Here is a 25391-nt window from a genome sequence, read left to right on the forward strand (position 1 = left end):
ATGAGATGTCTAAGAGCAAGAAGCCCACCTTATTTTTTACTTATTTATTATTTAAAAAAATTTTTTTAAATGTATTAATTCATGAGAGACACACAGAGAGAGGCAGAGACATAGGCAGAGTGAGAAGCAGGCTGTCTGAGGGGAGCCTGATGTGGGACTTGATCCCAGGACCTTGGGATCATGACCTGAGCCAAAGGCAGACGCTCAACCACTGAGCTACCCAGATGCCCCAAGAAGCCCACTGTAGATGTGAACCCTAGAGGAGTCGGGCCCAGGCCACCCTGGCTCCTTTCTCCCCTCTCCAGGGCCCTGGGAGGCAGCCTGTCCTGTCGTCCTCAGAGCTGATGGACAGGGGGCGTTTACTTTCCAAGCACCTCCTGCATCTACACCCTCCTAATTCCCACTCACCATACCTAGTCCTGTGCCGCTCACTCCACGGGCAGCATCTCAGATACTGTGAGAGGGCCACACTGCCCCCTCCCCTCGAGCCATCTTCCCTTTCCTGGTTTCTGTGGCTGCCAGAGGCCTCTGAGCAGAACCTGGTTTACCATTGCCCTTCTTCAAATGGACCTCCGAGGTACCTTGGAAAAGCAGGTGAGGCTCTGTTTTCTGTTGGCCTGTGCATGGTGCTTCTGTCAACAGATCCTAAGGCTGCACTCATTTTTGGCTCAGAAACTCTTATACTGCAAAAGCCCTGGGCGGGGAGCTAAGAGCAGATCCCCGGGGGTTTTTCAGAAGGCACAAGATCTTCATCTCAACTCCCTCTTCCAGCTCAGTGTTTTCCCCCTGCATTTTCTGTCCCTGTCAAAGCCAAGAGAGAGACTCTTATGCCCCTCACCTTCTCTTTAGGATAAGGTCACCAGTCTGTGGCTAGATGTCCATCGGGTTCCACTCTGTAGAACTGAACAGGTGCTAGTGAAGGTGGCATGGAGTGGCCAGAGGAGGTCAGCCCCTGGGGCCCCAGCTGCCTGGCTCTGGGTGCTTTGGGCGCTTCCCAACCTCTCAGACTCTCTCTGTGCCTACAACACAGATGACAACATGTTGTGGGGGCAAATGAGGACAGGCACATTTTATCCTTGTTATTTCTTTTCAGCTGAGCATCAACATCTTTGCCGTACAGATGGGCTTTGTGCTTTTACATCACAGGAGCCATTTGCATCTTTTCTTCAGGACTTTATTTTTACAACCAAGACATTTTCATAAAAAGAACAGAAAGGGAGAGAAGAAATATACAAGCCATGGGAGGGCAGAAATGAAAGCCGGAGAACTTCCTAATAGGAGATAAAATGACTTTCCATTCTCAAAGCCACAATTTCCCAGCTGCAGAGAACGTCCCCGAAGACTGAAATAACTATGGGAGTCAGGCTAGTCCTTCACAGAAAATGCATTTCCAAGCTGGGTCTGGTCTTTGAGGTTCCCGGTAAAGGTAGTCAGCCCCAGCCTGGGAAGATCAAGGAGGAGCCAGCCCAGCTCCATCCCATGAGAGACTCAGGACTCCAAGTCACTGCCCTACAGGGCAAAGCAACTTGAGAGACGGTGGCTGGACGGCCAACACAAAGGTCCTGGCCCAGCCCAGGGGGACTATGGGAGCTGGAACTGGTGTCATGGTGGCATTTCTGACTCACTCCTCCAGTGTGCTCCTAAGTTGCAGGAAGTGCCCTGGGGCCCTGAAGCTTTCTTTCTGAGACTTCCTAGGACCAACTAACAAGTTGCTCCTGTGCAAGAGGCCCATGGAAAGAACTTGCAGCAATTAAAAGCAGGCAACTTCAGCAGGTCTGTGAAATTTCCACATTGAGTGAGTTGAGCGTGGCCCTTCTCTCTCATTTTTCCAGATCTTTCTTGTTACTGACCAAAGTATTTTTGTAGCAGGACACCAAAAGCATATTTCTTTCCTCATTTATAAAACCTAAAAACAACAGCAAATCGAGACACCATTTATTTTCAGGGAAATGATATGAATTTCCTGTAACAAAGACAAATGACAAAGGAAGGATGCAGGGCTCCACTTCCAGTAAGGAGCCCAGGGCCAGGAGTTTTCTGTTAGTATGTTTTAAGGGCCCAACTTACTCATTAAAAAAATATAAGAAGCTCAAAAAACAAAGCCCAAAGAACTCTAGCTTTGAATAGTGTTACTTCCTGAAGTACCTTCTAAGATAAGCTATTCACAAATGTACATTAAGGGGTCAGAAGAAGGTGGCTGGTTGATGGGAAGATTTTCTAGGTTCAGTTACGGGCTGGGGAGTCTCTGCCCCAAATTGCAACTGGCGTTTGGCATAGCTGATCTGTGAGGCCCGTGGACTCTTTTGCCCACACCTGGATTACAGTAGTAAACCTAGAGGTGGTTTCCAAACTTTTTTAAAGCTGCAAACCCTCTTGTTCAAATGATATCTCACAGGGGAGTGTAACTACAGGTGGCTGATGACAGTGGTACTGTGAGCAGAGGATGAGGGAGTTCACGGCCCCCCATGACCATCCCCCAGTGCCTTCCCCACTTCAGTGGATCCTCAGAACCCCTGGGTTTGCCAAAGCATGAGGTTCCCTAAAACTGGCATCAAATCACTGGGGGAACAAGTTAAAATGATGGGGAGTAGTGCCTCAATGGGGACTCATTCTCCATTAGAAGTCATCATGGGGAAGATATTGGACAGGACATTCTGCAGATCTAAGCTCAGATGAATACACTCAGGTTACTATCTCTTAGGTAGAGGATAATTTCTAAATTCCAGCCCATAAAATTGTGAAAACTGTACAACATCAAAATTATAATTGAAAATCGCCCATAAAATACAGCAGACATGTCTCAGTGACTATCAAATAATCAAGCAAATATATATACAAATATAATGTATATAATAATGTAGAGAATATAATACAGAATTTATATGGAGATTAAATTTTTAAGTATTTAGAAATACATTTTCATCTTGGTTGTTTGGCTTGTAGAGTTGACTTTCGTAAGTGACATGAGTTTGTGTTTTGACTCCATGGGACCAAAGATTTTTACTTATTTATTTTTGAGAGAGAGAGAGAGAGAGAAAGAGAGAGAGAGAGAGAGAGTGAGCAGGAGGAGAGGCAGAAGAGAGACAGGGAGAAGCAGACTTCCCACTGAGCAGGGAGTTCTAAGAGGGAGCTTGATCCCAGGACTCTGGATCATGACCTGAGCCAAAGGCAGATGCTCAACAGACTGAGCCACCCAGGCATCCCAGGGCTGAGCACTTCATGAGTATTATCCCAGTAATATCCATAAGTCCTCACAAGAGCCATGAGGTTGGTCCTGTTTTCCTATTTGACCGATGAGGAATCAAAGGCTCAGAAGGGTGAAGTGACTCGCAGTCACATGGCTGGTGAGTGGCAGACAAGATTCAAACCCACAGCTGGAGCCAGACATCTTGAGCACAAGGCCATGTTGCTCTCTTCCATCTAGAGGCATGATAGGCTTTCTTTTTTTCCCAAATACCTCTAGATGGAGGGGATTGTCATTAATGAGCTAGGTAGACGTGAAAGAGTATTTCGAGGAAGAAAAAGCGATCCAATAAGACTGCCTGTGGCCCTACTGAGGCCTGGAAGTCCCTGAGGCTGGGAGCAGCCCGTGGCCGCTGGCCTCCCAGGGCCTCTGGGTGTCTGCTTGTGCTCACACAGCTCAGTGGGCCCAGAGAGCCAGTGCTTTTTAGCTCCCATGTCTATGTGACTCAGCCTTTTGATCTGCCAACTCCTGGGGCCCAGGTGGGGTGCAGGGTGGAGGCCAGGACCAAGGCAGCCCAACACCCCACACCAGCAGGGAACCGACTCATCTTCCAATCCAATTAGGTTCTTTATGATCCCAGATGCTTGAGCAAGTCTTTCAGCTGGTCTGTAAAAGTAACCCTTCTATGTTGTTTGGGACCAAGTCAAATGAAATGCTAGGTGGAAAGAATTTGGGGGTATCCTAGTGTATTCTATGCTAGCAAGAGTTGATTGTGATCATAAAGAGAGCTAAGAACTAAGTCTTTCTGTGCCTGAAATACACTTGAATGACTCATCAGTATTTTTGTTTGTTTAGACGATCTCTCCTCCTGAACTCTATCGCTCCATCTATTTATTCAGTCTAAAATTGTTTGCAGGTGGTGTCTGGTTTTGGCTCCCTGTAGGGGAGGCTGTGGCTGCAGCAGGGGCTGAGGAAGCCAGGGACCCCACCCAGGGCCACGTCACAGGCACTTTTCTGAGGCCCCAAGCACTTACTGTTGTAGGAGGCGAAGCCGGGCTCTCCTCCGCAGGCCTGGAAGAAGAAAACAAGAATGCGGGTTGGCATGGGCTGTGGGCTGCTGACAAGCCCCAGAAAGCAAAGAGGGAGATGACGGGGGCCGGAGTGGGGGGCAGCCGGCACCTCAGACCACTTCCCTGGTGCCAGGCTGTTTTCCAATGTTAACTCCCTTAAAACTCACAGCAAACCTATGACTACTACTCTTACTCTTATTACCTCTATTTGGTAAATGGGGAAACTGAGTCACAGAGCATGCGTGGTACTGAATAACTTGCCCAAGGTCATGCAGCTAGTAAGAAGTAAAGTCAGAATTTGAACTCAGTTAATCTACTCCTATGTCCTTAAACATGCCAATTTGTCCTTCACAGCAGGTCAGGAATGAGGGGTGTGCAGTCCGGGGGTCTCAAGCTAGGGGATGTGCATTCAGGGCATGTGCAATGTTTCCCATTGGGATGTGGGAAGGAAGTGTGAGCATGTCTATTTACAGGTCTGTATCATCCTTTATTACATTTAATAACATACTTAACATATGAAATAAGTACACCTAATTGCAGTTCGAGTTTATAATTTAACAATTTTTTACTAATGAGATCTATTTGCAGTTGGGGTTCATAATTTAAAAATTTCTTACTAATGAGATCTTTGATCAAAAAAGTTTGTAGAGCACGGAACTTTAACGGGGGCAAATGGATCCTTTTGTGAATGGCAATTTTATGCAAAAACGTGCTCTTGACACATTTCTTTCAGGAGAGGATCTATAATTGCTCTCATATGTTTAAAGGGGTCTGTGACCTATATAAAAGAGCCACTTATCTTGTCCATGCCCCTGCGAGCCACCATCTCCTATCTTATAGAAACCCAGAGAGGGTCAGTGACTTGCTTGTGGTGGCACAGGTAAGCAGAAGAGCCAGGGGTAGAGCCCAGGGCTCTTGGGCAGCCATGCCAGCCTCTCCTGAAGCTCCCCCCCTCCTTCTTATGAAGCCTGGGAGCCCAAGCAGATGATCTCAACTCCAGGTGGCTGAGGGAGGCTATCACCTACAGTCTCCCTGCAGTGTCACAGAGGAGAGCAGCTCAAGCTTCTGGGAACATAACCCAAATTCCACTGCAATGTCTCTGTGTACTGCTTCCATACTGACCACCCATGGGAGTTCCCACTTCCAGAGCTCATACCCCACAATGGGCCCTCTGGGTGGGACTTTACAAACAGCAACCCTAGGAGGTAGGGAACATTGCCACTCCTGGATGGGATGGCTGAGGCTCAGAGAGATCAGGGCATGTGCCCGAGGTCACTAGATCTGCAAATAGTGGAGCTGGATTCAAACCCAGGTTTATCTGACTCCAGAGCCAGGATGGTTTCTGATCCCAGCGGCAAGGCCTCTGTCCAAGAATCACCTCTGCAGCTAGCATGGGGTGGGGGTGGGTGTAAACTTCCACCAGATTGCCATCTGGCCTGCTTCCCTGGAGAAGGAAGGACTCTCACCGACACCTCCAACAGCAAAAGGAGTCACCATGGTGGCCCAAGAGGACACAACTTACGGTGTAGGTGGATGGCCACACCCAAGGACACCAGTAGAACCAGGACTCCCGCCACCAGGAGGCTGAGGGTGAGGAGGCCACAGGATGGGGCTGGAAAAGATGCACAAACCGAACATCTGAGTCACGCATATAAAAATACAAAGACCGAAAAATCACCTGGAACTCCCATCGTTTGCATACTTTTCTCATCTCTTTTTTCTCTGGATAGTTTATACACATTGAGATAATTTTACATAGAAAATTTTATGTCCCACACCATCATTTTAAAAATTAATTAAACTCAGGAGCTGCTTGTGTTCAAAGGAGATAATTTTCATGCCTGGTAATGAGATTTTTACGATTTATTTTTAAAACTTTTATTTTAATTACACAAGAGATAGCTGAATATATTTTCATGATAAAGGATTCAAGTATATGGTGAGAGTGTTCTTTGGCATGCTATCTCCTTCACAGGAAAAAAATGCCATGGTTAATTTGGGACCTTTCTCTGTGCATTTACACATACATAATTTACACAGACACATATAGGTTTTTCTAAGCATACAGTAGCTGCATATTGTACAAATTGTTTTCCAAACCATTTTTTTCCCTCACTTAAATATATCAAGGGAGCCTGGGTGGTGACTTTTGGTTTCATCTCTGGTCGTGATCTCAGGATCCTGACATTGAGACCGGAATTGGGCTCCACACTCAGCACAGAATCTGCTTGAGACTCTCTCCCTCTCGCTCTGCCCCTTCCCCTGCCTGTCTCTAAAATAAATAAATAAATAAATAAATAAATAAATAAATAAATAAATAAATAAAATTGTTTAAAAGAATGTGTCAGCACACTTTTTCTAGCAGAGTGACATTTGAAGTATGGACACACCGTGGATTATTTAGCCATCAGATGGGTATTTTTGTTTCCTATGTTTTACTTTTACAAATCACTCTGCAGAGAACATCCTGGTACATTTTTCCTAATGTGGGGGCCTGCCTGAGGCAGATACAGAAAACAGGAACCACCAAACCATAGACTGTCCATTTGAAGTTGTAATAGACACCGTGAAGTGCCTTCCCAAAAAAGCTGCACTGATTTTTTCATTCCTAACCACCAGTTGTGCACCTTGCTGGCCCTCGATATTATCAGAGTGTTTTGTTTTGGCCAGTATAGTTGGTTCAACATGACATTTCACTTCAATTCCCCGATTATTATTATTTCCACCCCTCCACCCCATCTTGCACCTCTCAGTGTCATCTCAAGGGACAGCCCTAAGCCTTAGGAAGCTGGTTCTTCTCTAGGGTGGCCATACAGTTTCATTCATGACAACACCTTTGAGCTCTATCTGGGTGCCCCTCAAGGTGTCCTCTGTTAGTCATGCCTTCCCTTCAGCCAGGCAAACATCCCTATTTTACAGATGAGGAAACAGGTTCAGAGATGCTGAATCACCTGCCCAAGGTCACATAGTATAGGTGTGGTAGACAGGGGTTCAGACCTATGCTTGGCTGACTTACCACTAGGGTACACTGTCCCATGGCCCCCACCCCCAAAGCAACCTCCCCTATTTCTCCCCCCACCCCCCACTTAGCCACTTTCACACACATCCTGGCTATTCTTACTGACCTATTAATATTGGATTTGCATTTTTGCCCTGGGATTTTACTGAGGGTCGATATAAGAAATGATGCAAGAACTTCAAAGACCTTCGTCTTCATCACTTATAAAAGTGTTAGTGAATTCACTATTGTTCAGTAGTCCTTACAGAAGATTGAACAGAGCAGATTTCTTCTCTAACTTAACATTGGGATGAAGGCTTTGAAGCCTGGAGCCTGGGGGTTGTTTCTTTATATCACTATGGGGGACAGGGGTTTTGTGCCATGTTATTAGGAGTATGGTCTTTGGTGCAGCTGGCTTTGCTGCTTCTCTAGGGCCACAGCACAGATCAGTTTTGGCACCCTCACCTTAAGGGCCCTGTTGTATTTGCCTTTTGTGTTTTTTTGTTGTTGTTGTTGTTGTTGTTGCAACCTACCTGAAATCCTATAGGCTAAGTTATGGGGCATACATACTTTATCAAATGAGGTCATTCTATCTCCACTTTTATGGTCCCTAAGACTTTGCCCTGTGGCATATGGGTTCTGATTTTCTTTTTTTACTGTGACCTCATGGGGTAGCTTCCTGCTCTCATCCCCTGAATCCCATTATATGCCTCTCCTAAGGCTCTCTCTGTTACTTTAAGTATTTAAGACCAAACAACCCCAGGTAGCACAAGTCAGCTCTAATGTGGTGGCTTGTCACCTGCTCCAACTACATAATTGAATGGTTTTTAGTATATGCACAGAATTATGCAACTAACAATCACCACAATCTAGTTTTAGAATATTTTCATCTCACCCCCTCTAAAAATACTGCATCTCTTAACAATCACTCCCCATTCCTTTCTAACCCCCTCCACCCCGGTTTTAGGCAACCATGAATCTACTTTCTATCTCTATGAAATATCATATTCTGGACATTTCTTACCAATGGGCTCACATAATACATGATATTTTGTGTCTGGCTTCTTTCACTGTGTAATATTTTCAAGGTTCATCCATATTGTAGCTCATATCAGTAATTCACTGTTTTTATGGGCAAATAATATTCCATTGTATGGATGTTCCATATTTAGTGGATCTTTTCATTAGTTGGTGGACTTTTGAGTTGTTTCTACTTTCGGGTGATTATAAATAATGCTGCTAAGAACACCAGTGTGCAGGTTTTTGGGTGGACATATCTTCCTTTAGGTTTCGCCTTGTGATGATTTGTGTGAGCGTGTCCCCCACTAGACTGTGAGCTGTTGAACAGCAGCACTGTGGTCACCCTCAACTTCCTTTCTGGCCCCAGCTTGCCAGAGAAACAGGCTGGAGTCCACACATGGGAAGGGCTGAAGGAAGGAAAGAAGGATAGAAAGGTGGAAGAAAGGATGTTCAGGATGGAAGGATGGAAGGAAGGAAGGCTGGATGAAAGGATGGATGGAACAAAGGATGGACAGAAGAGAGAATAGATGGAACAGAGGATGGAAGGAAGGAAGGATGAAGAAAGGAAGGAAGAATGGAAGGAGGGAGGGAAGGAAGACATCCTGCTATGCTTCTGAGGGTCCAGGAGGATGCGAGAACTCACCCTTTTGGGTCACTTGGCTGGGGAACCGGCACACTCTCTTCTTGGGGGTGGTCTTCCTGGTGGGCTGGGCTGTGGTGGGAAGGACATCAACTACAGGAAGCAAGTAAGACACATTTCTTAGCTAGGTAAACAGTGTGTAGATTTCCAGACAAAAGTTAAAATCTCATGTTTTCCATCCAGGTACTAAAGGCCCTATGATTGCTCCCTGGGTTGCTGCAGGGCTCCAAGGTTACAGAGCAATAGAACTTTCTAGGTGTTTCCTCAACTCTCATATTATCTGAGGGCATGGGCAGGGGGTTGTTTTGGTGTCCAGGAAATAGAGGGGCTCTGCACCCATGTGCTCCTGAACAGAACCCCAGCAGCCCTGATTAACCACTGTGTGACTTGGGCCTATCACTTTTCTGTGCCTCAGTTTCCACATCTGCTGAAATAAAAATGACTCTCAGTTCCTGCTCGGGGTTGTCATGAGAATTAAAGGGGACAGCATGCCCAGGAAATTGTGCAGTGGACATGGCTCCCCCTGGCCGAACACCTTGAGCTGAAGCCAGAGTCCCCAAACCCTTGAGAAGACCAACCCCTCAGCCAATCTGCCAATTTCTAAGTGATGGGAGAAAGCTCATAGAAAGGAGGTGGGTGCTCTTTACCGTAGGTCCAATACCATGCAGCTTGCAGTGGGGATTTTCTTTCCTTCTCAAGTGTCTTTACAAATCATTTACTATCAGATCTGGAAGGACCTCTAGTCTCAACCTTTAATTTCAAAGATGAACACCAGCCATGTGAGGGGCTGGCCCTGAGGCCCCATAGTTCAAAGCCCCCGCCTGGGCCCTCCGACCCCTCTCCTGACTCCTGGGTGGGTCACTCCTCTCTTTCATTCTAATCCAGTGTCACATTCTGATGTGTTGGGGCAGGGAAGTGGGACAAGCACACAGAGCAAAGGGAGACACTTGAGGCTTGGAGGTGCTAGGAATGTTAGGAGCGCTGGGTGCTGCTGAATCCAACACTTTTCTGTGTGTTCAACGTTGAGCAAAGACGTTTCACTACAATGATTTTCTGCAAAATGGTGAGAGAGTGATGGTGACACCATAAATTTAAACTCTAGTGTCAGGGAGACAGGGAGGGGCACTCTGGCAAAATGGTCATTTCGGAGATGGCATCTAGACGTAAAAAGCGCACATTTCGGGGCAGCCCGGTGGCCCAGCGGTTTAGCACTGCCTTCAGTCAGGGGCATGATCCTGGGGACCCGGGATGGAGTCCCGTGTTGGGCTCCCTGCATGGAGCCTGCTTCTCCCTCTGCTTGTGTCTCTGCCTCTCTCTCTCTCTCTCTGTGTCCATCATGAATGAATAAATACAAAATCTAAAAAAAAAAAAAAAAAAAAAGTGGACATTTCGGACCCTAGCCAGCCAAGCACTTCAACTTAAGCTTATTTAACCCAACAATTTGGGGACGGGTGCTAGTACCCCATTTTATCCCCAAGGTGGCCTAGGCTCAGAGAACTGAAATAGCTTGTCTGAAGTTCAGGAAGCCTTTCACAGGACTACCAGGATCTGAGCCGAGAGACTCGATTCTAGGCTCTCATGACACCACACTGCCTCAGGAGCAAATGCTTTTTGACAAAAAGTTAGGTACTTTAGGTCAAGGCCCTTGGCCACTGGAATGCTGAGGGAAAGGAGTATAAAAGAGAAAAAGACACTCAGTATGGTGCTCACAGACTGTGTGGGAGCCTGGCCCTCTGCTCAGGGGGACCCAGTATTGTTTTCTCCTTTCCTCCTCATGTCCCGAGAAAAAAAAGCCTTTTGCTTTATACACAAGAAGGCACAGAGGTCTCTTGGCTGATCAGTGGGAAGCCTGCAAGGGAGCCAGCTCTATAGGACCTTAGTGTCTTGGCTGGGCTCGGTGGTCTGGATCTGATGAGGGGTTTGCGGGGTGACTTGTTTCATTTTAATTTTCTCTTCCCCAGAGCTGGGTCCCCTTGATTCCTCCCGACTACCCCTGCTCCCTGTTCAAAACGTCCCACTTCTCTTTGAAAAGGACATAACTTTTGAGTCCATGATGTAGCTAAGCGGCCTCCTAAAGGCCTTGTCTTTCCTAGATGCTTTCTTTACCACCTGAGCTTCCTCCTTCAATAGGCACTGACCTCTGTGGGGAGGGGCAGGGTGTGGCTCTGGACACCCTGTCTCTGGGGAGGTGATGCAGTTGCAAGCACATTCTTTGGGAAGGGTCCTGCTGTTCTCAGGGAGCTGTGCAGTGTGAGGGGAGTTTTGGAAATAACAAAGCCAGGAGTGAGTGGGTGGTGGTGTAGGTAGAAGGGAAACTTCTAGAAATCAGTTTTGTTTATTTCATCATCTACCTTTCTCAGACCCCAAAATCTCATGAGTGGGAAAATGTGGGGCTTGTAGAGACAAAAACAATAAAACAAATAAAAACCCCAACTCCCCCCACCCAAAGCCCAATTTTCAGTACAGGAATCAGGCGACATCCTGCTGAGGATGTCTCAGCTTCTCGCCCAGAGATCTCACCCCCAACCCCTGCCTCCTGACCCACCGAGGACCCAAAGCTGGTGAGATGTGACAGCAACCTCACTCTGTTTCTGTCTTCCTGATTGTGCTGCTGTCCCAGCCATCCCTGCTCTTCCCCTGCTGAGTGGTCTAATTCCTGAGGGGGGGGGGGGATGTCATTCTTCAGCCCCCAGCCTGAGATAACCCAGGCAGGAGGTAAAGGCAGGACCCCCAGAGGAGCACAGGGGGTGGGCCGGCCATTGGCTACCCTGGGAAGGGAGGTAAAGCCAGGTGCAGGCCTTTGAGAATTTCTACCATGATTCCTTCACACCTCCCAGAGCTTAATCCTCACTGTCCAAGGGTGCAGCTACTTGCCACGTGTGCTACTGACCAGTCTGACTCAAGGTGTGTTTTGAACACTTAGTACGAAAAGGGAATGTGAGATATTTCTGTAATAATCTTTATATTGATTATAAGTTAAAATGATAATATTGTTGATACATTGGGTTAAAAATACAGTATTTAAATTAATCCCACTTGTTTCTTTTTATAATGTGGTATTAGATATTTTTAAATCACATCTGTGGCTTATAATATATTTCTATTAGGCACACTGACTTAACTGCCAGAGATGCAGCTTCTCAGGGTTCGAGGGGGTCATGGAGGCCAACAGCAGCCACATGATACAGATGGCAAAACTGAGGCCCAGGGAGGAGTGGGACAGGTGCAAATGCACACAGTGAATACACAGCAGGATTTGCAGCTAGGCCTGGGCTCCATTCTCCTACTCCCTATACCTCTGGGAGTAGGTTTGAGCCATAGCACCCCATTCAGAACATAAGGACAACTGCTGGCCCTAGAAATGCTTTCTCCGGGGATGTCCAGGCAGTAAGGACATTCTTTTCTGATGTGCACACTTGATGGGAATTTCTAAGGCCACTGTCAGGTCAGGGAAAGAAGCCCCATCTAGGTAGAGCCTCAGGTAGGGCTGATGTAGCTGAAGGACAGCACTGCCTTGTCCCCAGAAGAAGCAGTAATGCTTCTAGTCACCCTATCTGCAATAGGAATCGGTTTCCTACCTCCCAGGGTAGATGGCAGCAGGAAGTAAAATGCCTACATGAAACACTTGCATGTGCTTGGCCCTGGGTGAGTCTGTTCCTTCTAGCTACAGCACTATTGCTCCTGGCTGGCATCTGCTCCTGTAGACGGGGGCTCCCTGAGAGTGGAGGCAGCTCCAGTGCCAGGCACACACCCAGCACACAGTAGGTGCTCCACACTCCTCGATATCACTGAGTTAGATTCTTACCCACAGTCAGCCGAGTTCCCTTCCCGAAAGTCAGCTGGGGGTTCCCAATGGTCATGCAGAAGTAGACGCCACTGTCTGCAGGATTCAGTCTTGTGAGATTGAGAATGGACCGAGTTGTTCCCGGAAACACAGTTAGCTTCTCTTGCTCCGCCATTTGGTCATACACAATCCCTTTTGTGGGATCCCAGAAGGCCAGAAACTCGTGGTGGCTGTCCGGGCTGGGGGCCTGGCGTTGTCTCAGCCAGTAGACACGAGTGCTGGTGGGGGAGGTTCTGACTTCACAGGACATTGTCACCATTTGGTTGGTCTGAACCATTATGGACACAGGGACCTGCTGGAGTACTGAGCTGCCACGGAGAGCTACAAAAAGCAGAAGGAGCAGACATCATCAACGCGTTTTCCCTCTGAGTCAGACAGAGTCAAGCATCGAAAGGAAAGTTGTGGAAGAATCTGCCCAGTTCCAGGGTCCAGCTAACCGCAGCTGATGGCTCGTGGACTCAGAGCTCAAGCGCCCCACCTCCCCAGAGACCATCTGCAAGGCAGGTGTCTCCTATGGTCAGTTTGACAGAGGGGATGGGGAAAGAGCTGCTATTTATCAATTGCTTGCTTATATGCCTGGCTCTGCATAAATTATCTTAATCCAATCTCAAATTTATTTGGGGATTTTTTTATCCCCATTACACAGATGAGGATACCAAGGCATGAAATCACTTGTTCAAAGTCCCACCAACAGCTTGTAAGTGACCTTACTCAAAGATTCAAAGTCTGAAGTCAAAGCTGGTTGCTTTTCACCTTGTCCTGTTGCCATCTGTATACAGATCATCAACAGGCTCAAAGTGGGTAAAGGAGACTCAGGCAGCCCAGAGGAGCCCTGAACCAGAGGCAGCGCCCAGCGCTGGGCTGGCCAATCTTAAAGAGGACCAGCCACGCTTTCTGGACAGTGATGACAACCAGCAAGAGGAACTCATTATTGCCATAGGTGCAACTATAGCCTGTCACCCCTCAGCCTAGCAAGTGATAGGTCACTGGGTCCCCATTCCCAAGGCGAAGGGCAGACACCCCAGAAGCAGCACCACTGGGGTTTCATTTTCATCTCAAGATGGGAAGCACTGGCAAGTAGGGTGTAGTTCGTGGAGAACTAGACCAGAACTCCGAGACCTGGCCTTGAACCCAGGTTCTGCCCACTATCTGCAGTGGGATTGCAGGAAGTCAACTAGTTTGTTTCTGCCCTTTAAGAGAAGTGCAGCTTGGGGTCATTGTCTTGCTTGCCTCTGAGGGTTAGAATGTCCAAGAAAACCTACTGCAAACTGTAAAATACTCCACATGGGTAAATCATTGTCTAAGTGTCTCATTCAACAGGGGTTGTTATAGGCAGCAGATGACATCTTAGGAAAGATCTGAATGGGTCCTTCACAGCCAAGTCCAACAAACAGAATCTAGCCTGGTGAGCCTTCCATTTTAGTTGTGGGGCAGAGGGAGATCCTACAGACCCAGACAGAGACCCAGGAGCAGCAAGGAATGGGAGGGCACAGACTTGGGTGGGCAGAGGAGGCCAGAGGATGTGTGTGTGTGTGTGTGTGTGTGTGTGTGTGTGTGTGTTTACCCAAGGGGAGCTGGCCTATTGAGGTTGTGGCCTAGAGTCACACTCCTGCCAATGCTTGTATCTCAGGCTTCATGGCCCCATCGTGGGCCACAAATGTAAGCTTCTTGACTCCACTCACACACCACTCCGAGCTTCTGCGTTCATCAAGAATGAAATGGTACCTAGTGCCCAAGTGCCTAATGGCCCTGCTCTTTTCTCCCTAAACCCCATACTGTCTTTTCAGCAGAGCAGAGGTTCTTCACTGCTTGGGGGTCATTGGCATCTTGGGGAAGATAATAAGAAACTGTGATGCCTATCTTTACTGAATTGTGCCCAGCATTATGTCACTTAATCCTCACCAGATCTTGTTTTACACCCATTTTACGCATGAGGAAACAGAGGCTCAGGGAAGTTAAGAGCATGCTCAAGGTCACACAGCCTGAATATGGTGGATCCTGATTCAAACTAAGGTCTGGGACCCCAGAACCTGAGCTTTGACCTGCTTCCTGAATTGAGGAGACCTGTGATCCTCTCCTGAATTGCTGTCATGTTCCCCTGTGCACATAGTGAATCTGCAAACACACAGACGACTGAAGTTCTTCCAAGAAAGCCCGGAAGTGTCTTCTTAAGGGACAAAGGGACCCCAAAGGACCCTGGGCTTTTTGTGTATGTTCCCCTGTGTCCTGTGTCCTGACATGCAGACTTGTAAGCTGCGACACAGCCTGGTCTCTCTGTTGTGTCCCTGTTGTGCCACCGGGCTGTGGCTAAGCCCCATCAATGTGCCAGACACAGAGCCAGGCCTTGCTACCCAGGTAATCTCACATGATTCGTTTGACCCTCTCCCAGTGATTCCATTCTCAGAGGGACCTGCTGTTTCTAAGATGATCAGCTATAACCACTAGCTTTGAAGAGCCTCCATTAGCTTCTACTTGAGATATGGTTGAGCTCACTGGGTCAGAGCAGGAGGCTGACAAACCTTGCCACCTTTGGCAGGATGGCCAGCTTTGGGCTTTTAGGGTAAGAGAGCAATCAGCCACAGGTTAGGGGGCCATTTGGGTGCCTCCAAAAGGCAGTCTGATTGGGCTTGTGAGAGAGCTGGTGGAGATGCCCATTTGCAACATTCCAAATGGAATGGGCTTGTTCTGGGGGCCACACCACGCGGCGCACACACAAGCCAGGGAGTACTGGCGAAACGGGGAACCCCCAGACAATACTCAGTCCTACCTGTCCCAGAACTGGCAGTAGACTGGTGTTCAGCAGATTGTACCCCTGGAAGTACTAAAAATGTGTCTATGGACCCTGGGCCAAGTGTGGGACACCAAGGCCAGAACAGAGCCTCTGGAATCTTCCTGGGGTCACATCCGTGTAGGAACCCTAGACGAGGGCGTTTTTTCCTTCCTCTCTATTTCTCCTTCCCCTTTCTCTTTTCTTCCTTCTTAAATCCTATCCCCCTACCTCCCTCTCTTCTCTCTTCCCTCCCCCTCCAGGCTTTAGGGGCAAGTAGCCTCAATCCTGGGGCTCCAGGGATTCCTGAAGTAATGAATTCGGGGAATGGATTTCTTTTCCACCCTCAGGGTCTCTGCCTGCCACGCCGCCTCCTGCCTCTCGAGGGTCCCCACAGTCCTGGCCTCTGGGCTCTTTATCCTACCCGGACAGCCCTTCCCGGGTCCAGGGCAGACCACCCGCCCCGCGCGCCCCGCGAGTCTCGGCGTCTTACCTGTGAGCTGCGCAGCCAGGAGGAGCCAGAGCCCCGGGTGCATCTCGGCAGGCCTGGGACGCCAGGTCCCGGCGGGACTCGGCTCAGACAGTCCTGGCTGGCGGTGGGTGGGGAGCGGGACGGGGCGGGGCCGCTGGGGTGGGTTGGTTGTGGTTGGGGGGTGGGGATGGGGGGACGGGAAGGACGGACCCAGCTGGGTAGGGGAGGGAGTCTGGTGTGAGGCTGGCAAGGTCTCCGCTTCATCCTCCCGGTATTTCAGAGGTCTTGGGTGCGTTTCCAAAGAGCCCGCTGGGATCTCTTGCTTTCCAGTGAGGAGGTGACACCGCCGTCCTGCGCCAAGCAATTGCACGATCGCCTCCTGCCTTGGGCGGGTCATGACTCCCCAAGACAGCTGAGGCGACTGAGGCTCAGAAAAGTCAGGATACTCAAGGTCCCACAGACGTGAAGGGTGGAGCTGGACCCTAATTCTGGTCACTCTTTTCTCTTCCTCCTCTTCTCTCTGCTTTTTTTTTTTTTTTTTTTAACTTTTCTTCTTTTCCAGAGGCCTTCAGGCTCAGTGGGGTATAGAGTTACCAAGGCCCAGGCTTTGGCCTCAGAAGACATGAACAGATATTTCCCCAGAGAAGAAATACAAACAGCCAACAGACACATGAAAAAATGCTTAACATCACTCAGCATCAGGGAAATAAATACAGATCAAAACCACAATGAGATATACTAACTCACATTGGTCAGGATGGCTAAAATTAACAACTCAGGAAATAGCAGATGTTGGCAAGGATGCAGAAAGGGGAACCCTCTTACACCGTTCATGGTAATGCAAACTGGGGCAGCCACTCTGGAGAACAGTATGGAGATTCCTCAAAAAAGTTAAAAATAGAGCTACCCTACCACTCTGCAATTGCACTACTAGGTATTTATCCAAAGGATACAAACAAAGTGATGCACATGCGCCCCAATGTTTATAGCAGCAATGTTCACAATAGAAAAGAGCCTAGATGTCCACTGACAGATGAATAGATAAAAAAGATGTATTGTGTGTGTGTGTGTGTGTATATATATATATATATATATATATATATATATATCCTAAAGAATGTTAGCATCAAAAAGAATGAAATCTTGCCACTTGCAATGATGTGGATGGAACTAGAGGATATTATGCTAAGTGAAATAAGTCAATCAGAGAAAGACAAATACTGTATGATCTCACTCATATGTGGAATTTAAGAAACAAAACAGATGAACATAGGGGAAGGGAAAGAAAAACAAAATAAGATGAAAATTGAGAGGGAGGGCAAACTATAAGAGATGCTGAACTCTAGGGAACTCGAGGGTTCTCTAGATATTGAGGGTTGCTGGAAATGTGAGTGGGGTAGCTGGGTGATGGGCATTAAGGAAGGCACGTGATGCCATGAGCACTGGGTGTTATATGTAACTAATGAATCACTAATTTCTACTCTGAAACTAATTAAAAAAAAAAAAAAAAGACCCAGGCCTTGCCCTCAAGGGCTCACATTTGCGAGGGAGGAAGGGCTGCTCCTACAGCCCAGCCAGAGGCCTGAGTCTCCTTCAACAGTTTCCTTGTTCCTGTGAGCAAGTGTGAGACTGAGTACACACAGGGCAGACAGCCCTGGGGAGACCCACACTAGTGAGCTTTTTTTTTTTCTTCTTAATTGAAGTGAAATTGACATAACATAAAATTAACCATTTTAAAGTGTACAATCCAGTGGTAGTACATTCAGATTGTAATGCAAACACCTTCCTCTGTCTAGTTCTAAAACATTTTCATCTCCCCCAAAACAATCCCTGTACCAAGTATGTAGTCACCTTCTATTGTCCCTTTTCCACAAATCTTCAGTTCATCTCTATGGATTTACCTATTCTGGACATCTCATATAAATGGAATCATATAACATGTGGCCTTTTGTATCTGGTTTCCTTCACTCAGCATAACATTTCTGAGATTCATCCATGCTGTAGCATCAGTACTTCATTCCTTCTTATAGCTGAGTAATATTCTGTTGTATGTGTATAAGATGACTTGTTTATAGATTCATCTGTTAATGGACACTTTGGTTATTTCTACCTTTGGCTATTGTGAATAAAGCTGCCATAAACATTCTTGTACGACTATGTATTTGAGTACTTGTTTTCAGTTATTTTGGGCATATGCCTAGGAGTGTCATTGCTTAGTTGTATGGTATTTCTATGTTTAACTTTTTGAGGAGCTGCCCAACTGTTTTCCATAGGAGCTGTTACATTTTACATTCCCACCAATAATGTATGTGGGCTCTAATTTCCCACATCTTCACCAACACTTGTTACTTTTTTAAAAAATATATCTATCCTAGTGGCTTTGATATGTTATCTCATTGTGGTTTTGATATGCATTTCCAGAATGATTAATGTTAGATATCTTTTCATGAGCTTATTGGCCATTTATATCTCTTCTTTGTATGTCTATTCAAATTCTTTACTCATTTTAAGAATTGGGGGATCCGGGGATCCCTGGGTGGCGCAGCGGTTTGGCGCCTGCCTTTGGCCCAGGGCGCGATCCTGGAGACCCGGGATAGAATCCCACATCGGGCTCCCGGTGCAAGGAGCCTGCTTCTCCCTCTGCCTGTGTCTCTGCCTCTCTCTCTCTCTCGGTGACTATCATAAAATTAAAAAAAAAAAATAAAAATAAAAAAAATAAAAAATAAAATAAAAAGAATTGGGGGATCCCTGGGTGGCGCAGTGGTTTAGCGCCTGCCTTTGGCCCAGGGCGCGATCCTGGAGATCCGGGATCGAATCCCACGTTGGGCTCCCGGTGCATAGAGCCTGCTTCTCCCTCTGCCTATGTCTCTGCCTCTCTCTCTCTCTGTGTGTGACTATCATAAATAAATAAAAATTTAAAAAAAAACTTAAAAAAAAAGAATTGGGTTGTCTTTTTTTATTGAGTTATAAGAGCTCTTTATATATTTTGGATACTAGAGCCTTCTTTGATATATGATTTGCAAATATTGTCTCTTGTACTGTTGGTTGTCTTTTCACTTTTAATGTCCTTTAACACACAGAAATTTAATTTTGATGAAGCTCAATTTAAGTATTTTTCTTTTGTTCCTCATGCTTTTGGTGTCACATCTCAGAATCCATTGCTAAATCCAATATTTACTTTGATGTTTTCTCCTAAGAGTTTTATAATTTTAGCTTTTATATTTCAGTTGATCCATTTTGAGTTTGTTTTTGTATATAGTGTGAGGTAGGAATTCAACCTCACTCTTTTGCAAGTTGTCTTGGCATCAGAAGAGACTCTTCTTTTCCCACTGAATTCTTTGCAACCTTGTTGAAGGTCAATTGACCATAAATGTACGGACTTAGTTCTAGATTCTCAATTCTGTTCCACTGATCTCTATGTCTATCTTTATGCCAGCAGCACACTATTTTGATTGATATAATGGGATGCTCAATTTTATGTCAACCTGGCTAGGCAACGAACACCCAGATATCTGATTAAACTTTATTTCTGGGTGTATCTGTGAGGTTGTCTCTGGAAGAGATTAGTATTTGAACTGGTGTACTGAGTAAAATATACTTTACTGAGTAAAGTAGATTTCCCAATATGGATGACTACCCTCCAATTCACTGAGGGCCTGAATTAAACAAAAGGATGGAGGAAAGTTAGATTTGTCCTCCCTCTGCCTGTATGCCTAGCTAGGACATCTGTCTTCTCTTGCCCTCACACACTCCTGATTCTCAGGCCTTTGAGCTTGGACTGGAATTCACATCACTGGCCCCTAGGCTCTTAGGCCTTCAAACAACACCCTCTGCTTTCCTTGGTATCCAACTTGAAGATAGTATTTCATGGGACTTCCCAGCCTCCATAATTGCATAAACCAATACCTTAAAATAAATCATATGTGTGTGTGTGTGTGTGTGTGTGTGTATGTGTATGGCTCTAGGATCTGAAATATATAAAGAGCTCTTATAACTCAATAGCAAAGACAACCCAATTTTTAAAATGAGTAAAGAATTTGAATAGACACACAAAAGAGAGATATGAATGGCCAATAAACACATGAAAAGACGTCTAACATTAATTTAGTATCTCTAGAGGACCCTGACTACTACAGGTAGCTTTGTAGTAAGTTTTAAAATCAGAAGCGTGAAAAAAAAAATTGGGAAGTGTGAGTTGTTCAACTTTGTTCTTTTTTTTAAATGTTGTTTTACCTAGCTGGGGCCCCTTATATTTTCATACAAATTGTCATTTCTGCAAAAAAGCCTATTGGTATTTTGATGGGATTGCACTTAATTTGTAGATTGCTCTGGATAGTATTGCCATCTTAACAATATTAAGTTTTACGATCCATAAACACAGGATGTCTTTCCATTTCTTTGAATCTTCTTTAATTTCCATCAGCAATATGTTTTTTAGTTTTCAATGTACAATCTTTGACCTTCTGGTTAAATTTATTCTCCGGTATTTTTTTGGGAGGGGTGGATTCTATTATAAATGAAATTTAAAAGCATTTTCCTTTTTAGGTTGTTCATTGCTAGGGTACAGAAACAACTGATTTTTATGTGTTGCTCTTGTACCCTGCAGGTTGCAACTTTGCTGATTTTATTAGCTTTAGCAGGTTTTGTCTTTTTTTTTGGGGGGGGGGGGGATTGAGATTTTTCTATGTATAGGATCATGCCATCTGAGAGTATAGATAGTTATACGTTTTTCTTTCCAATTTGGATGCTTTTCTCTTTCTTCTCTAATTGTTCTGGTAAAACTAGCAATGTAATATTGAATAGGAGCAATGAGGGTAGGTATCTATCTCATTGCTGTTCTTAGAAAAGTTGTTAGTCTTCTGTCATTGAATATGTTAGCTATGGTTTTTCATAAGTGTATTTTATCATGTTAAGGAAGTCCCATTTATTGTTAGTTTTCTGAGGTTTTTTGTTTTGTTTTGTTTTACCGTGAATGGCTATTGGATTTCGTCAAATGCTTTTTCTGTTCAATTGAGGCTTTTTCCCCTTTGTTCTATTAATGTGGTAGACCGATTGATTTTTAAAGTAACATTTGGAAACAAAGGTGAGTGTAAAGAACAGTGGGTCAGGTCTCAGAGCATCTTGGTTAGACTAATTTCCTGGTTCTTCCAGTCCCCCAGCCTTGATTTCCTCATCTGATAAATGGGGATAAGGTACCAGCCTTGCCTCTTGCCTACATAACTGGGTTGTCACTGGGGACAAAGGGAATCAAGGTCTAATTTTAAACTCTCAGTTGAGCTTCCAGAGGCTAAGTCAGGCTTTCTCAGAATGAAGAGCAACCTCTGGGAGGGGGCCTGTGTTGATTGTCTCAACATTTAGGTAGGGAGAAGGAGCTACTGGCATTTTGTAGATGGGGATTAGGGATGCCAATGTTCAACAACTGTGGGATGGTGTCAATCAGCAAACAATGAGTACTCCCACAACCTCCAAGATCCTCAAAGTCCTTCCAGGCCTACATCTTGGTGAGTTACTTGCTCACTATGCCCAACAACTCAAGCCCAGAAACGAGTTCCATTTTATACATCAACAAAGCCTTCCTTTCTGTTCTCCGTCTGTGTTTCTCATCTATATTTCATTTTCTGCTTTATCTTAGTACCTGAAACAATATTTAATATTTGTTAACTAAATGTATAGGTAAATGCCTACTTTCCCCTTGAGTTGTATATTTTCTTATTAATTGGTAGGTGCTATTTGTCTATTAGGGCTGTATCAGTTAGGGCTCAATCAGAACACAAACCATTCCAGTAATTAATTAATTAAATCAAGATTTTATTTATTTAAAAAAATTTTTATTCATTTATTCATGAGAGACACAGAGAGAGGCAGAGGGAGAAGCAGGCTCCCTGCAGGAAGCCCAATGCAGAACTCAATTCTAGGACCCCAGGATCATGCCCTGAGCCAAAGGCAGACATTCAACCAAAGGCAACATTCAACCATTCAAGCAGATATTCAATCGGGCATCCCCCATTCCAGTAATTTAAAGAGAAAATTAAATAGGAAAAAATGTAAACAAAATGTTGTTAACTACCAAAAGTGGTACAAGAAGTCTCTGAGGCAAGGATTGCAAACTTTTTCTGTAAAAGGTCAGGTAGTAAATATTTTAGGCTTTGTGGAATATCATGTATAATAATATAGAATACAAATCTCCACAATATTTTATTGATAAAAATATAGTAGGGGTGCCTGGGTGGCTCAGTCAGTTAAGTGTCTGACTCTTGATTTTGGCTCAGGTCATGATCTCAGGGTCATGAGATGGAGCCCTGACTGGGATTCTGGGCTCAGGGTGGAGTCTGCTTAAGATTCTCTCCCTCTTCCTCAGCCCCTCCCCCATTTGTACTTACACTCACATGTTCTCTCTCAAATAAATAAAATCTTTTAAAAATTATTTTAAAAAAATAAAAATAGAATAGTAAGTGAGTACCAGCTTTGGAATAAAGTTCTTTAATGAGAAGAATGGGAATGATCCATTTTGTTGGGATAACATTTTGCTTGGTTGGGGTTCAAATGTAAGAACTATTCTTAAATAGGGGGCAGTACAGGAGCCAGAAGGCATCTAGATTTGGACTGCAAGCTGCCGTTTGCCCACCCTTGACCCTTTGAGGGAAGTGAACATGGAAGAAAGTGAGAAAATTAGAAGAGGAGTTCCCCACATGCCTGAGATTTGGACCTCTGCAGAGAGAATATGGAACACATTGATCACACAGTTCAATAGGGACCAAAATTTTGTCACAGGGCTTGGACTGCTGGTACATCACACACACAGAGGCAAGAACTTGCTGCTATGGGAAAACCAGCAACCTTGGGAAAAGGAAGGTCCTCCTGTCCCAGTTTACGGTGTCCCTCCAGCGCCCTCTACTGGCTGAGAATAACATCAAGCCAGCTGGCAAAGGAGACCAGTTTCTCTGTCCAGTTGCATGGAGGGGCAAAGGAGCTCTTTGGAGCTAAGAAGCAATAATTTGATAACTGACACAAAGATATTAATATAGATTGCTGCAAATGTTTTTTTTCCCAGTGTGTTGCTTGCCGTAAAAAATATTTGTTTATTTAAGTGGTAATAATCTTGGGGCACCTGGCTGGCTCAGTGGGTGGAGTGGGCAGGCGACTCTTGATCCCAGGGTTGTGAGAGATTCCTTAAAAATTTTTTTTAAAGATTTTATTTTCTTATTCATGAGAGACACAGAGAGGGAGGCAGAGACATAGAGAGAATCAGGCTCCCTCTGGGGAGCCCAATGTGGGATTCGATCCCAGGACCCCGGGATCACGCCCTGAGCTGAAGGCAGATGCTCAACCACTGAGCCACCCAGGCACCCCAATTCCTTAAAATTTTTTAAAAATATTTTTTAAAAAATAAAAGGTAACAAATATTACCAAATTCAAAACAAAAATAAGTGAACACTTTGAAAATTTAGTCTACTTGCCACCTCTGTCCCTTGCCCACTTGGTTTTTTGCCCCCAGAGCCAACAGATCAGTGTATCTTTCTGGAGGTGTTGTTCTGCACATATATACAATGTTTGTCTTTTAATTTGTTCTCAGAAGAATTTACAAAAAGAAATTCAGTTCTATAGATTTCAAATGTCTCTGCAATTACATTTATTATTTTTTCATCTTTATGGACCCTGACTAATGTGTCTCATTCAGGAAGGCCATTCACAGTCCCAAATTAAAAGCCCCTTCTCCTATCTTTTCTCCTAATAGTTTTACATTTTAGTTTTTACACTGACATCATTGAAACCATTTGTGTTTTACATTTGAACAGAATCTGAGGTGGGGATCAAATTTTATTTTATTTTTTTGAAGTGGTGGCCATTGAATTGCTTCAGTGTCATTTAATCCAGCCTTTCCAACATATCCACATCATTTTATATCAGGGCCCCAAATCCTCCAAAATCAGTAACAACTGCCGAGGATAGCTTCATCCCACAGATCCCTCTCCTGCGTGCTTTCTTTGCCAGGTTGCTTCTTCTCTCTCTGAGACCTTCTTCCCTCCTTTGTGGTATCTTGGTGGTGCTTCCTTCTGTGTTTCGGCTTCTCTGCGCTGACTGGCTGCACCCTGGCCTTCTTGCTCTCTTTGTGGGAATCTCCATCCTCATGATGCTTTGTCTTCCCCTCAACCTGCCCCTCCTTGCTGCGTCCTTCTCTCCCCTCCTCCCTGGACCTTCGCCTCCGGCCTTCTTGATCTCCAGCCTGATGGGCTCTAGTGGGATCCTGCTCCCAGAGGTGGCTGGTATCTTTTCTGTGTTGTGCAGCCTGAGGGACGGGGGTCTTTCCTTGCACAGGTGGGCTTGGAAGCCACAGATTCTTGAAGAAATGGTCATGTTTTTCCTGACAGTGGTTTAGAGACTCCAGTCTTTGTCTGGAGTGATGAAATTTGAACCATGGGGGTAACTGATTTTCCACCGCTCTCTGCCTTTCATGGGAACTGGAAAATGCGTGGGACCTCCTGAAGAAGGGTCTCTGCTCCAGCATTAGAGGTTTGGGTGCAGTGTGGCTCCTTTCTCTGTATGCAGAATCCTCTGTCATCTTTCTAAAGCAAACCTCTGGTTGTAACCCTCTGGCTTTCTGCTTTCTAACATAGTCCTCAAGTTCATGTTGAAAAGAGTCATAAATCTTAGAATTTTCCATTATGTTGACTATAGATGAATCTCTGCTAGGGAAGATGGAAGAAAAAGTTTATTAAATGTATCATTTTGCTACAAATACATTCTTTTGCCATTGAAAAGACTAGGCTCTCAAATTTCTAGTGGAGATTATATTATGTTCATATACTATAAATACAATGTAGCCATTGATATTGAAACTGCATATTTTTGACATAGGCTGAGAATCATAAAATGTAACAGACTAAGAAAACAAGTCCTAAAACACTATAAATCCAAGGATTAGAAATATAAAATTGATGTCTAAAATTTACCAGTGGTTATGCCTAGGTTTGGGCATTATGGATGTTAGTCTTTCTTAATTGTTTGTTATGATTTTTTGGCATAAATGCTATTAGTTGTGTATTGAAAAAAATCAAGTTATTTCTAAGAAAACAAAAAGATATCAAGCAACTAACTGAAACTAAAATCATTCATAAGTTCTATAAAGATAGAACTGGCTTGTCCCTGTGCTTATGCACCAAGAAATAATAGGGGTCCTCAAGCATTCTCTCTCTCTCTCTCTCTCTCTCTCTCTCTCACTCACACACACACACACACACACACACACACACATAACTTCATAGCTGGATGAAAGAAAAGGAAGATGCTATTAATTGTGGTAAAACCTGGACCTATCATGATTTTTTTTTAATTTTTATTTTTATTTATGATAGTCACACAGAGAGAGAGAGAGAGAGAGAGGCAGACATAGGCAGA

General features: G+C 45.1%; 2 protein-coding genes across 3 annotated transcripts in view; both read right to left on the minus strand.

The window, feature by feature from the left end:
• Window positions 1-1184: 1184 nt before the first annotated feature.
• On the minus strand, window positions 1185-16469 carry CD8B (CD8b molecule). The gene is made up of 6 exons (XM_041756526.1): window positions 16017-16469; window positions 12718-13077; window positions 8916-9005; window positions 5777-5866; window positions 4219-4255; window positions 1185-1906 (listed from the first exon to the last, which is right to left on the minus strand). The coding sequence occupies exons 1-6, from the start codon at window positions 16390-16392 to the stop codon at window positions 1894-1896; spliced, it is 966 nt and encodes a 321-aa protein (XP_041612460.1). The 5' UTR covers window positions 16393-16469; the 3' UTR covers window positions 1185-1893.
• A 7128-nt stretch (window positions 16470-23597) lies between these two features.
• Window positions 23598-25391, minus strand: part of KRCC1 (lysine rich coiled-coil 1) — a 29519-nt gene continuing 27725 nt past the window's right edge. Inside the window, exon 3 of one of the 2 annotated variants that reach the window (XR_005987937.1) lies at window positions 23598-24682. The gene's annotated coding sequence lies outside the window, so the exon portion shown is untranslated. The remainder of the gene's footprint in view (window positions 24683-25391) is intronic. The other variant, XR_005987936.1, reaches the window with a different exon arrangement.

Source organism: Vulpes lagopus, chromosome 5, assembly GCF_018345385.1.
Source record: "Vulpes lagopus strain Blue_001 chromosome 5, ASM1834538v1, whole genome shotgun sequence".
Taxonomy (NCBI): Eukaryota; Metazoa; Chordata; class Mammalia; order Carnivora; family Canidae; genus Vulpes; species Vulpes lagopus.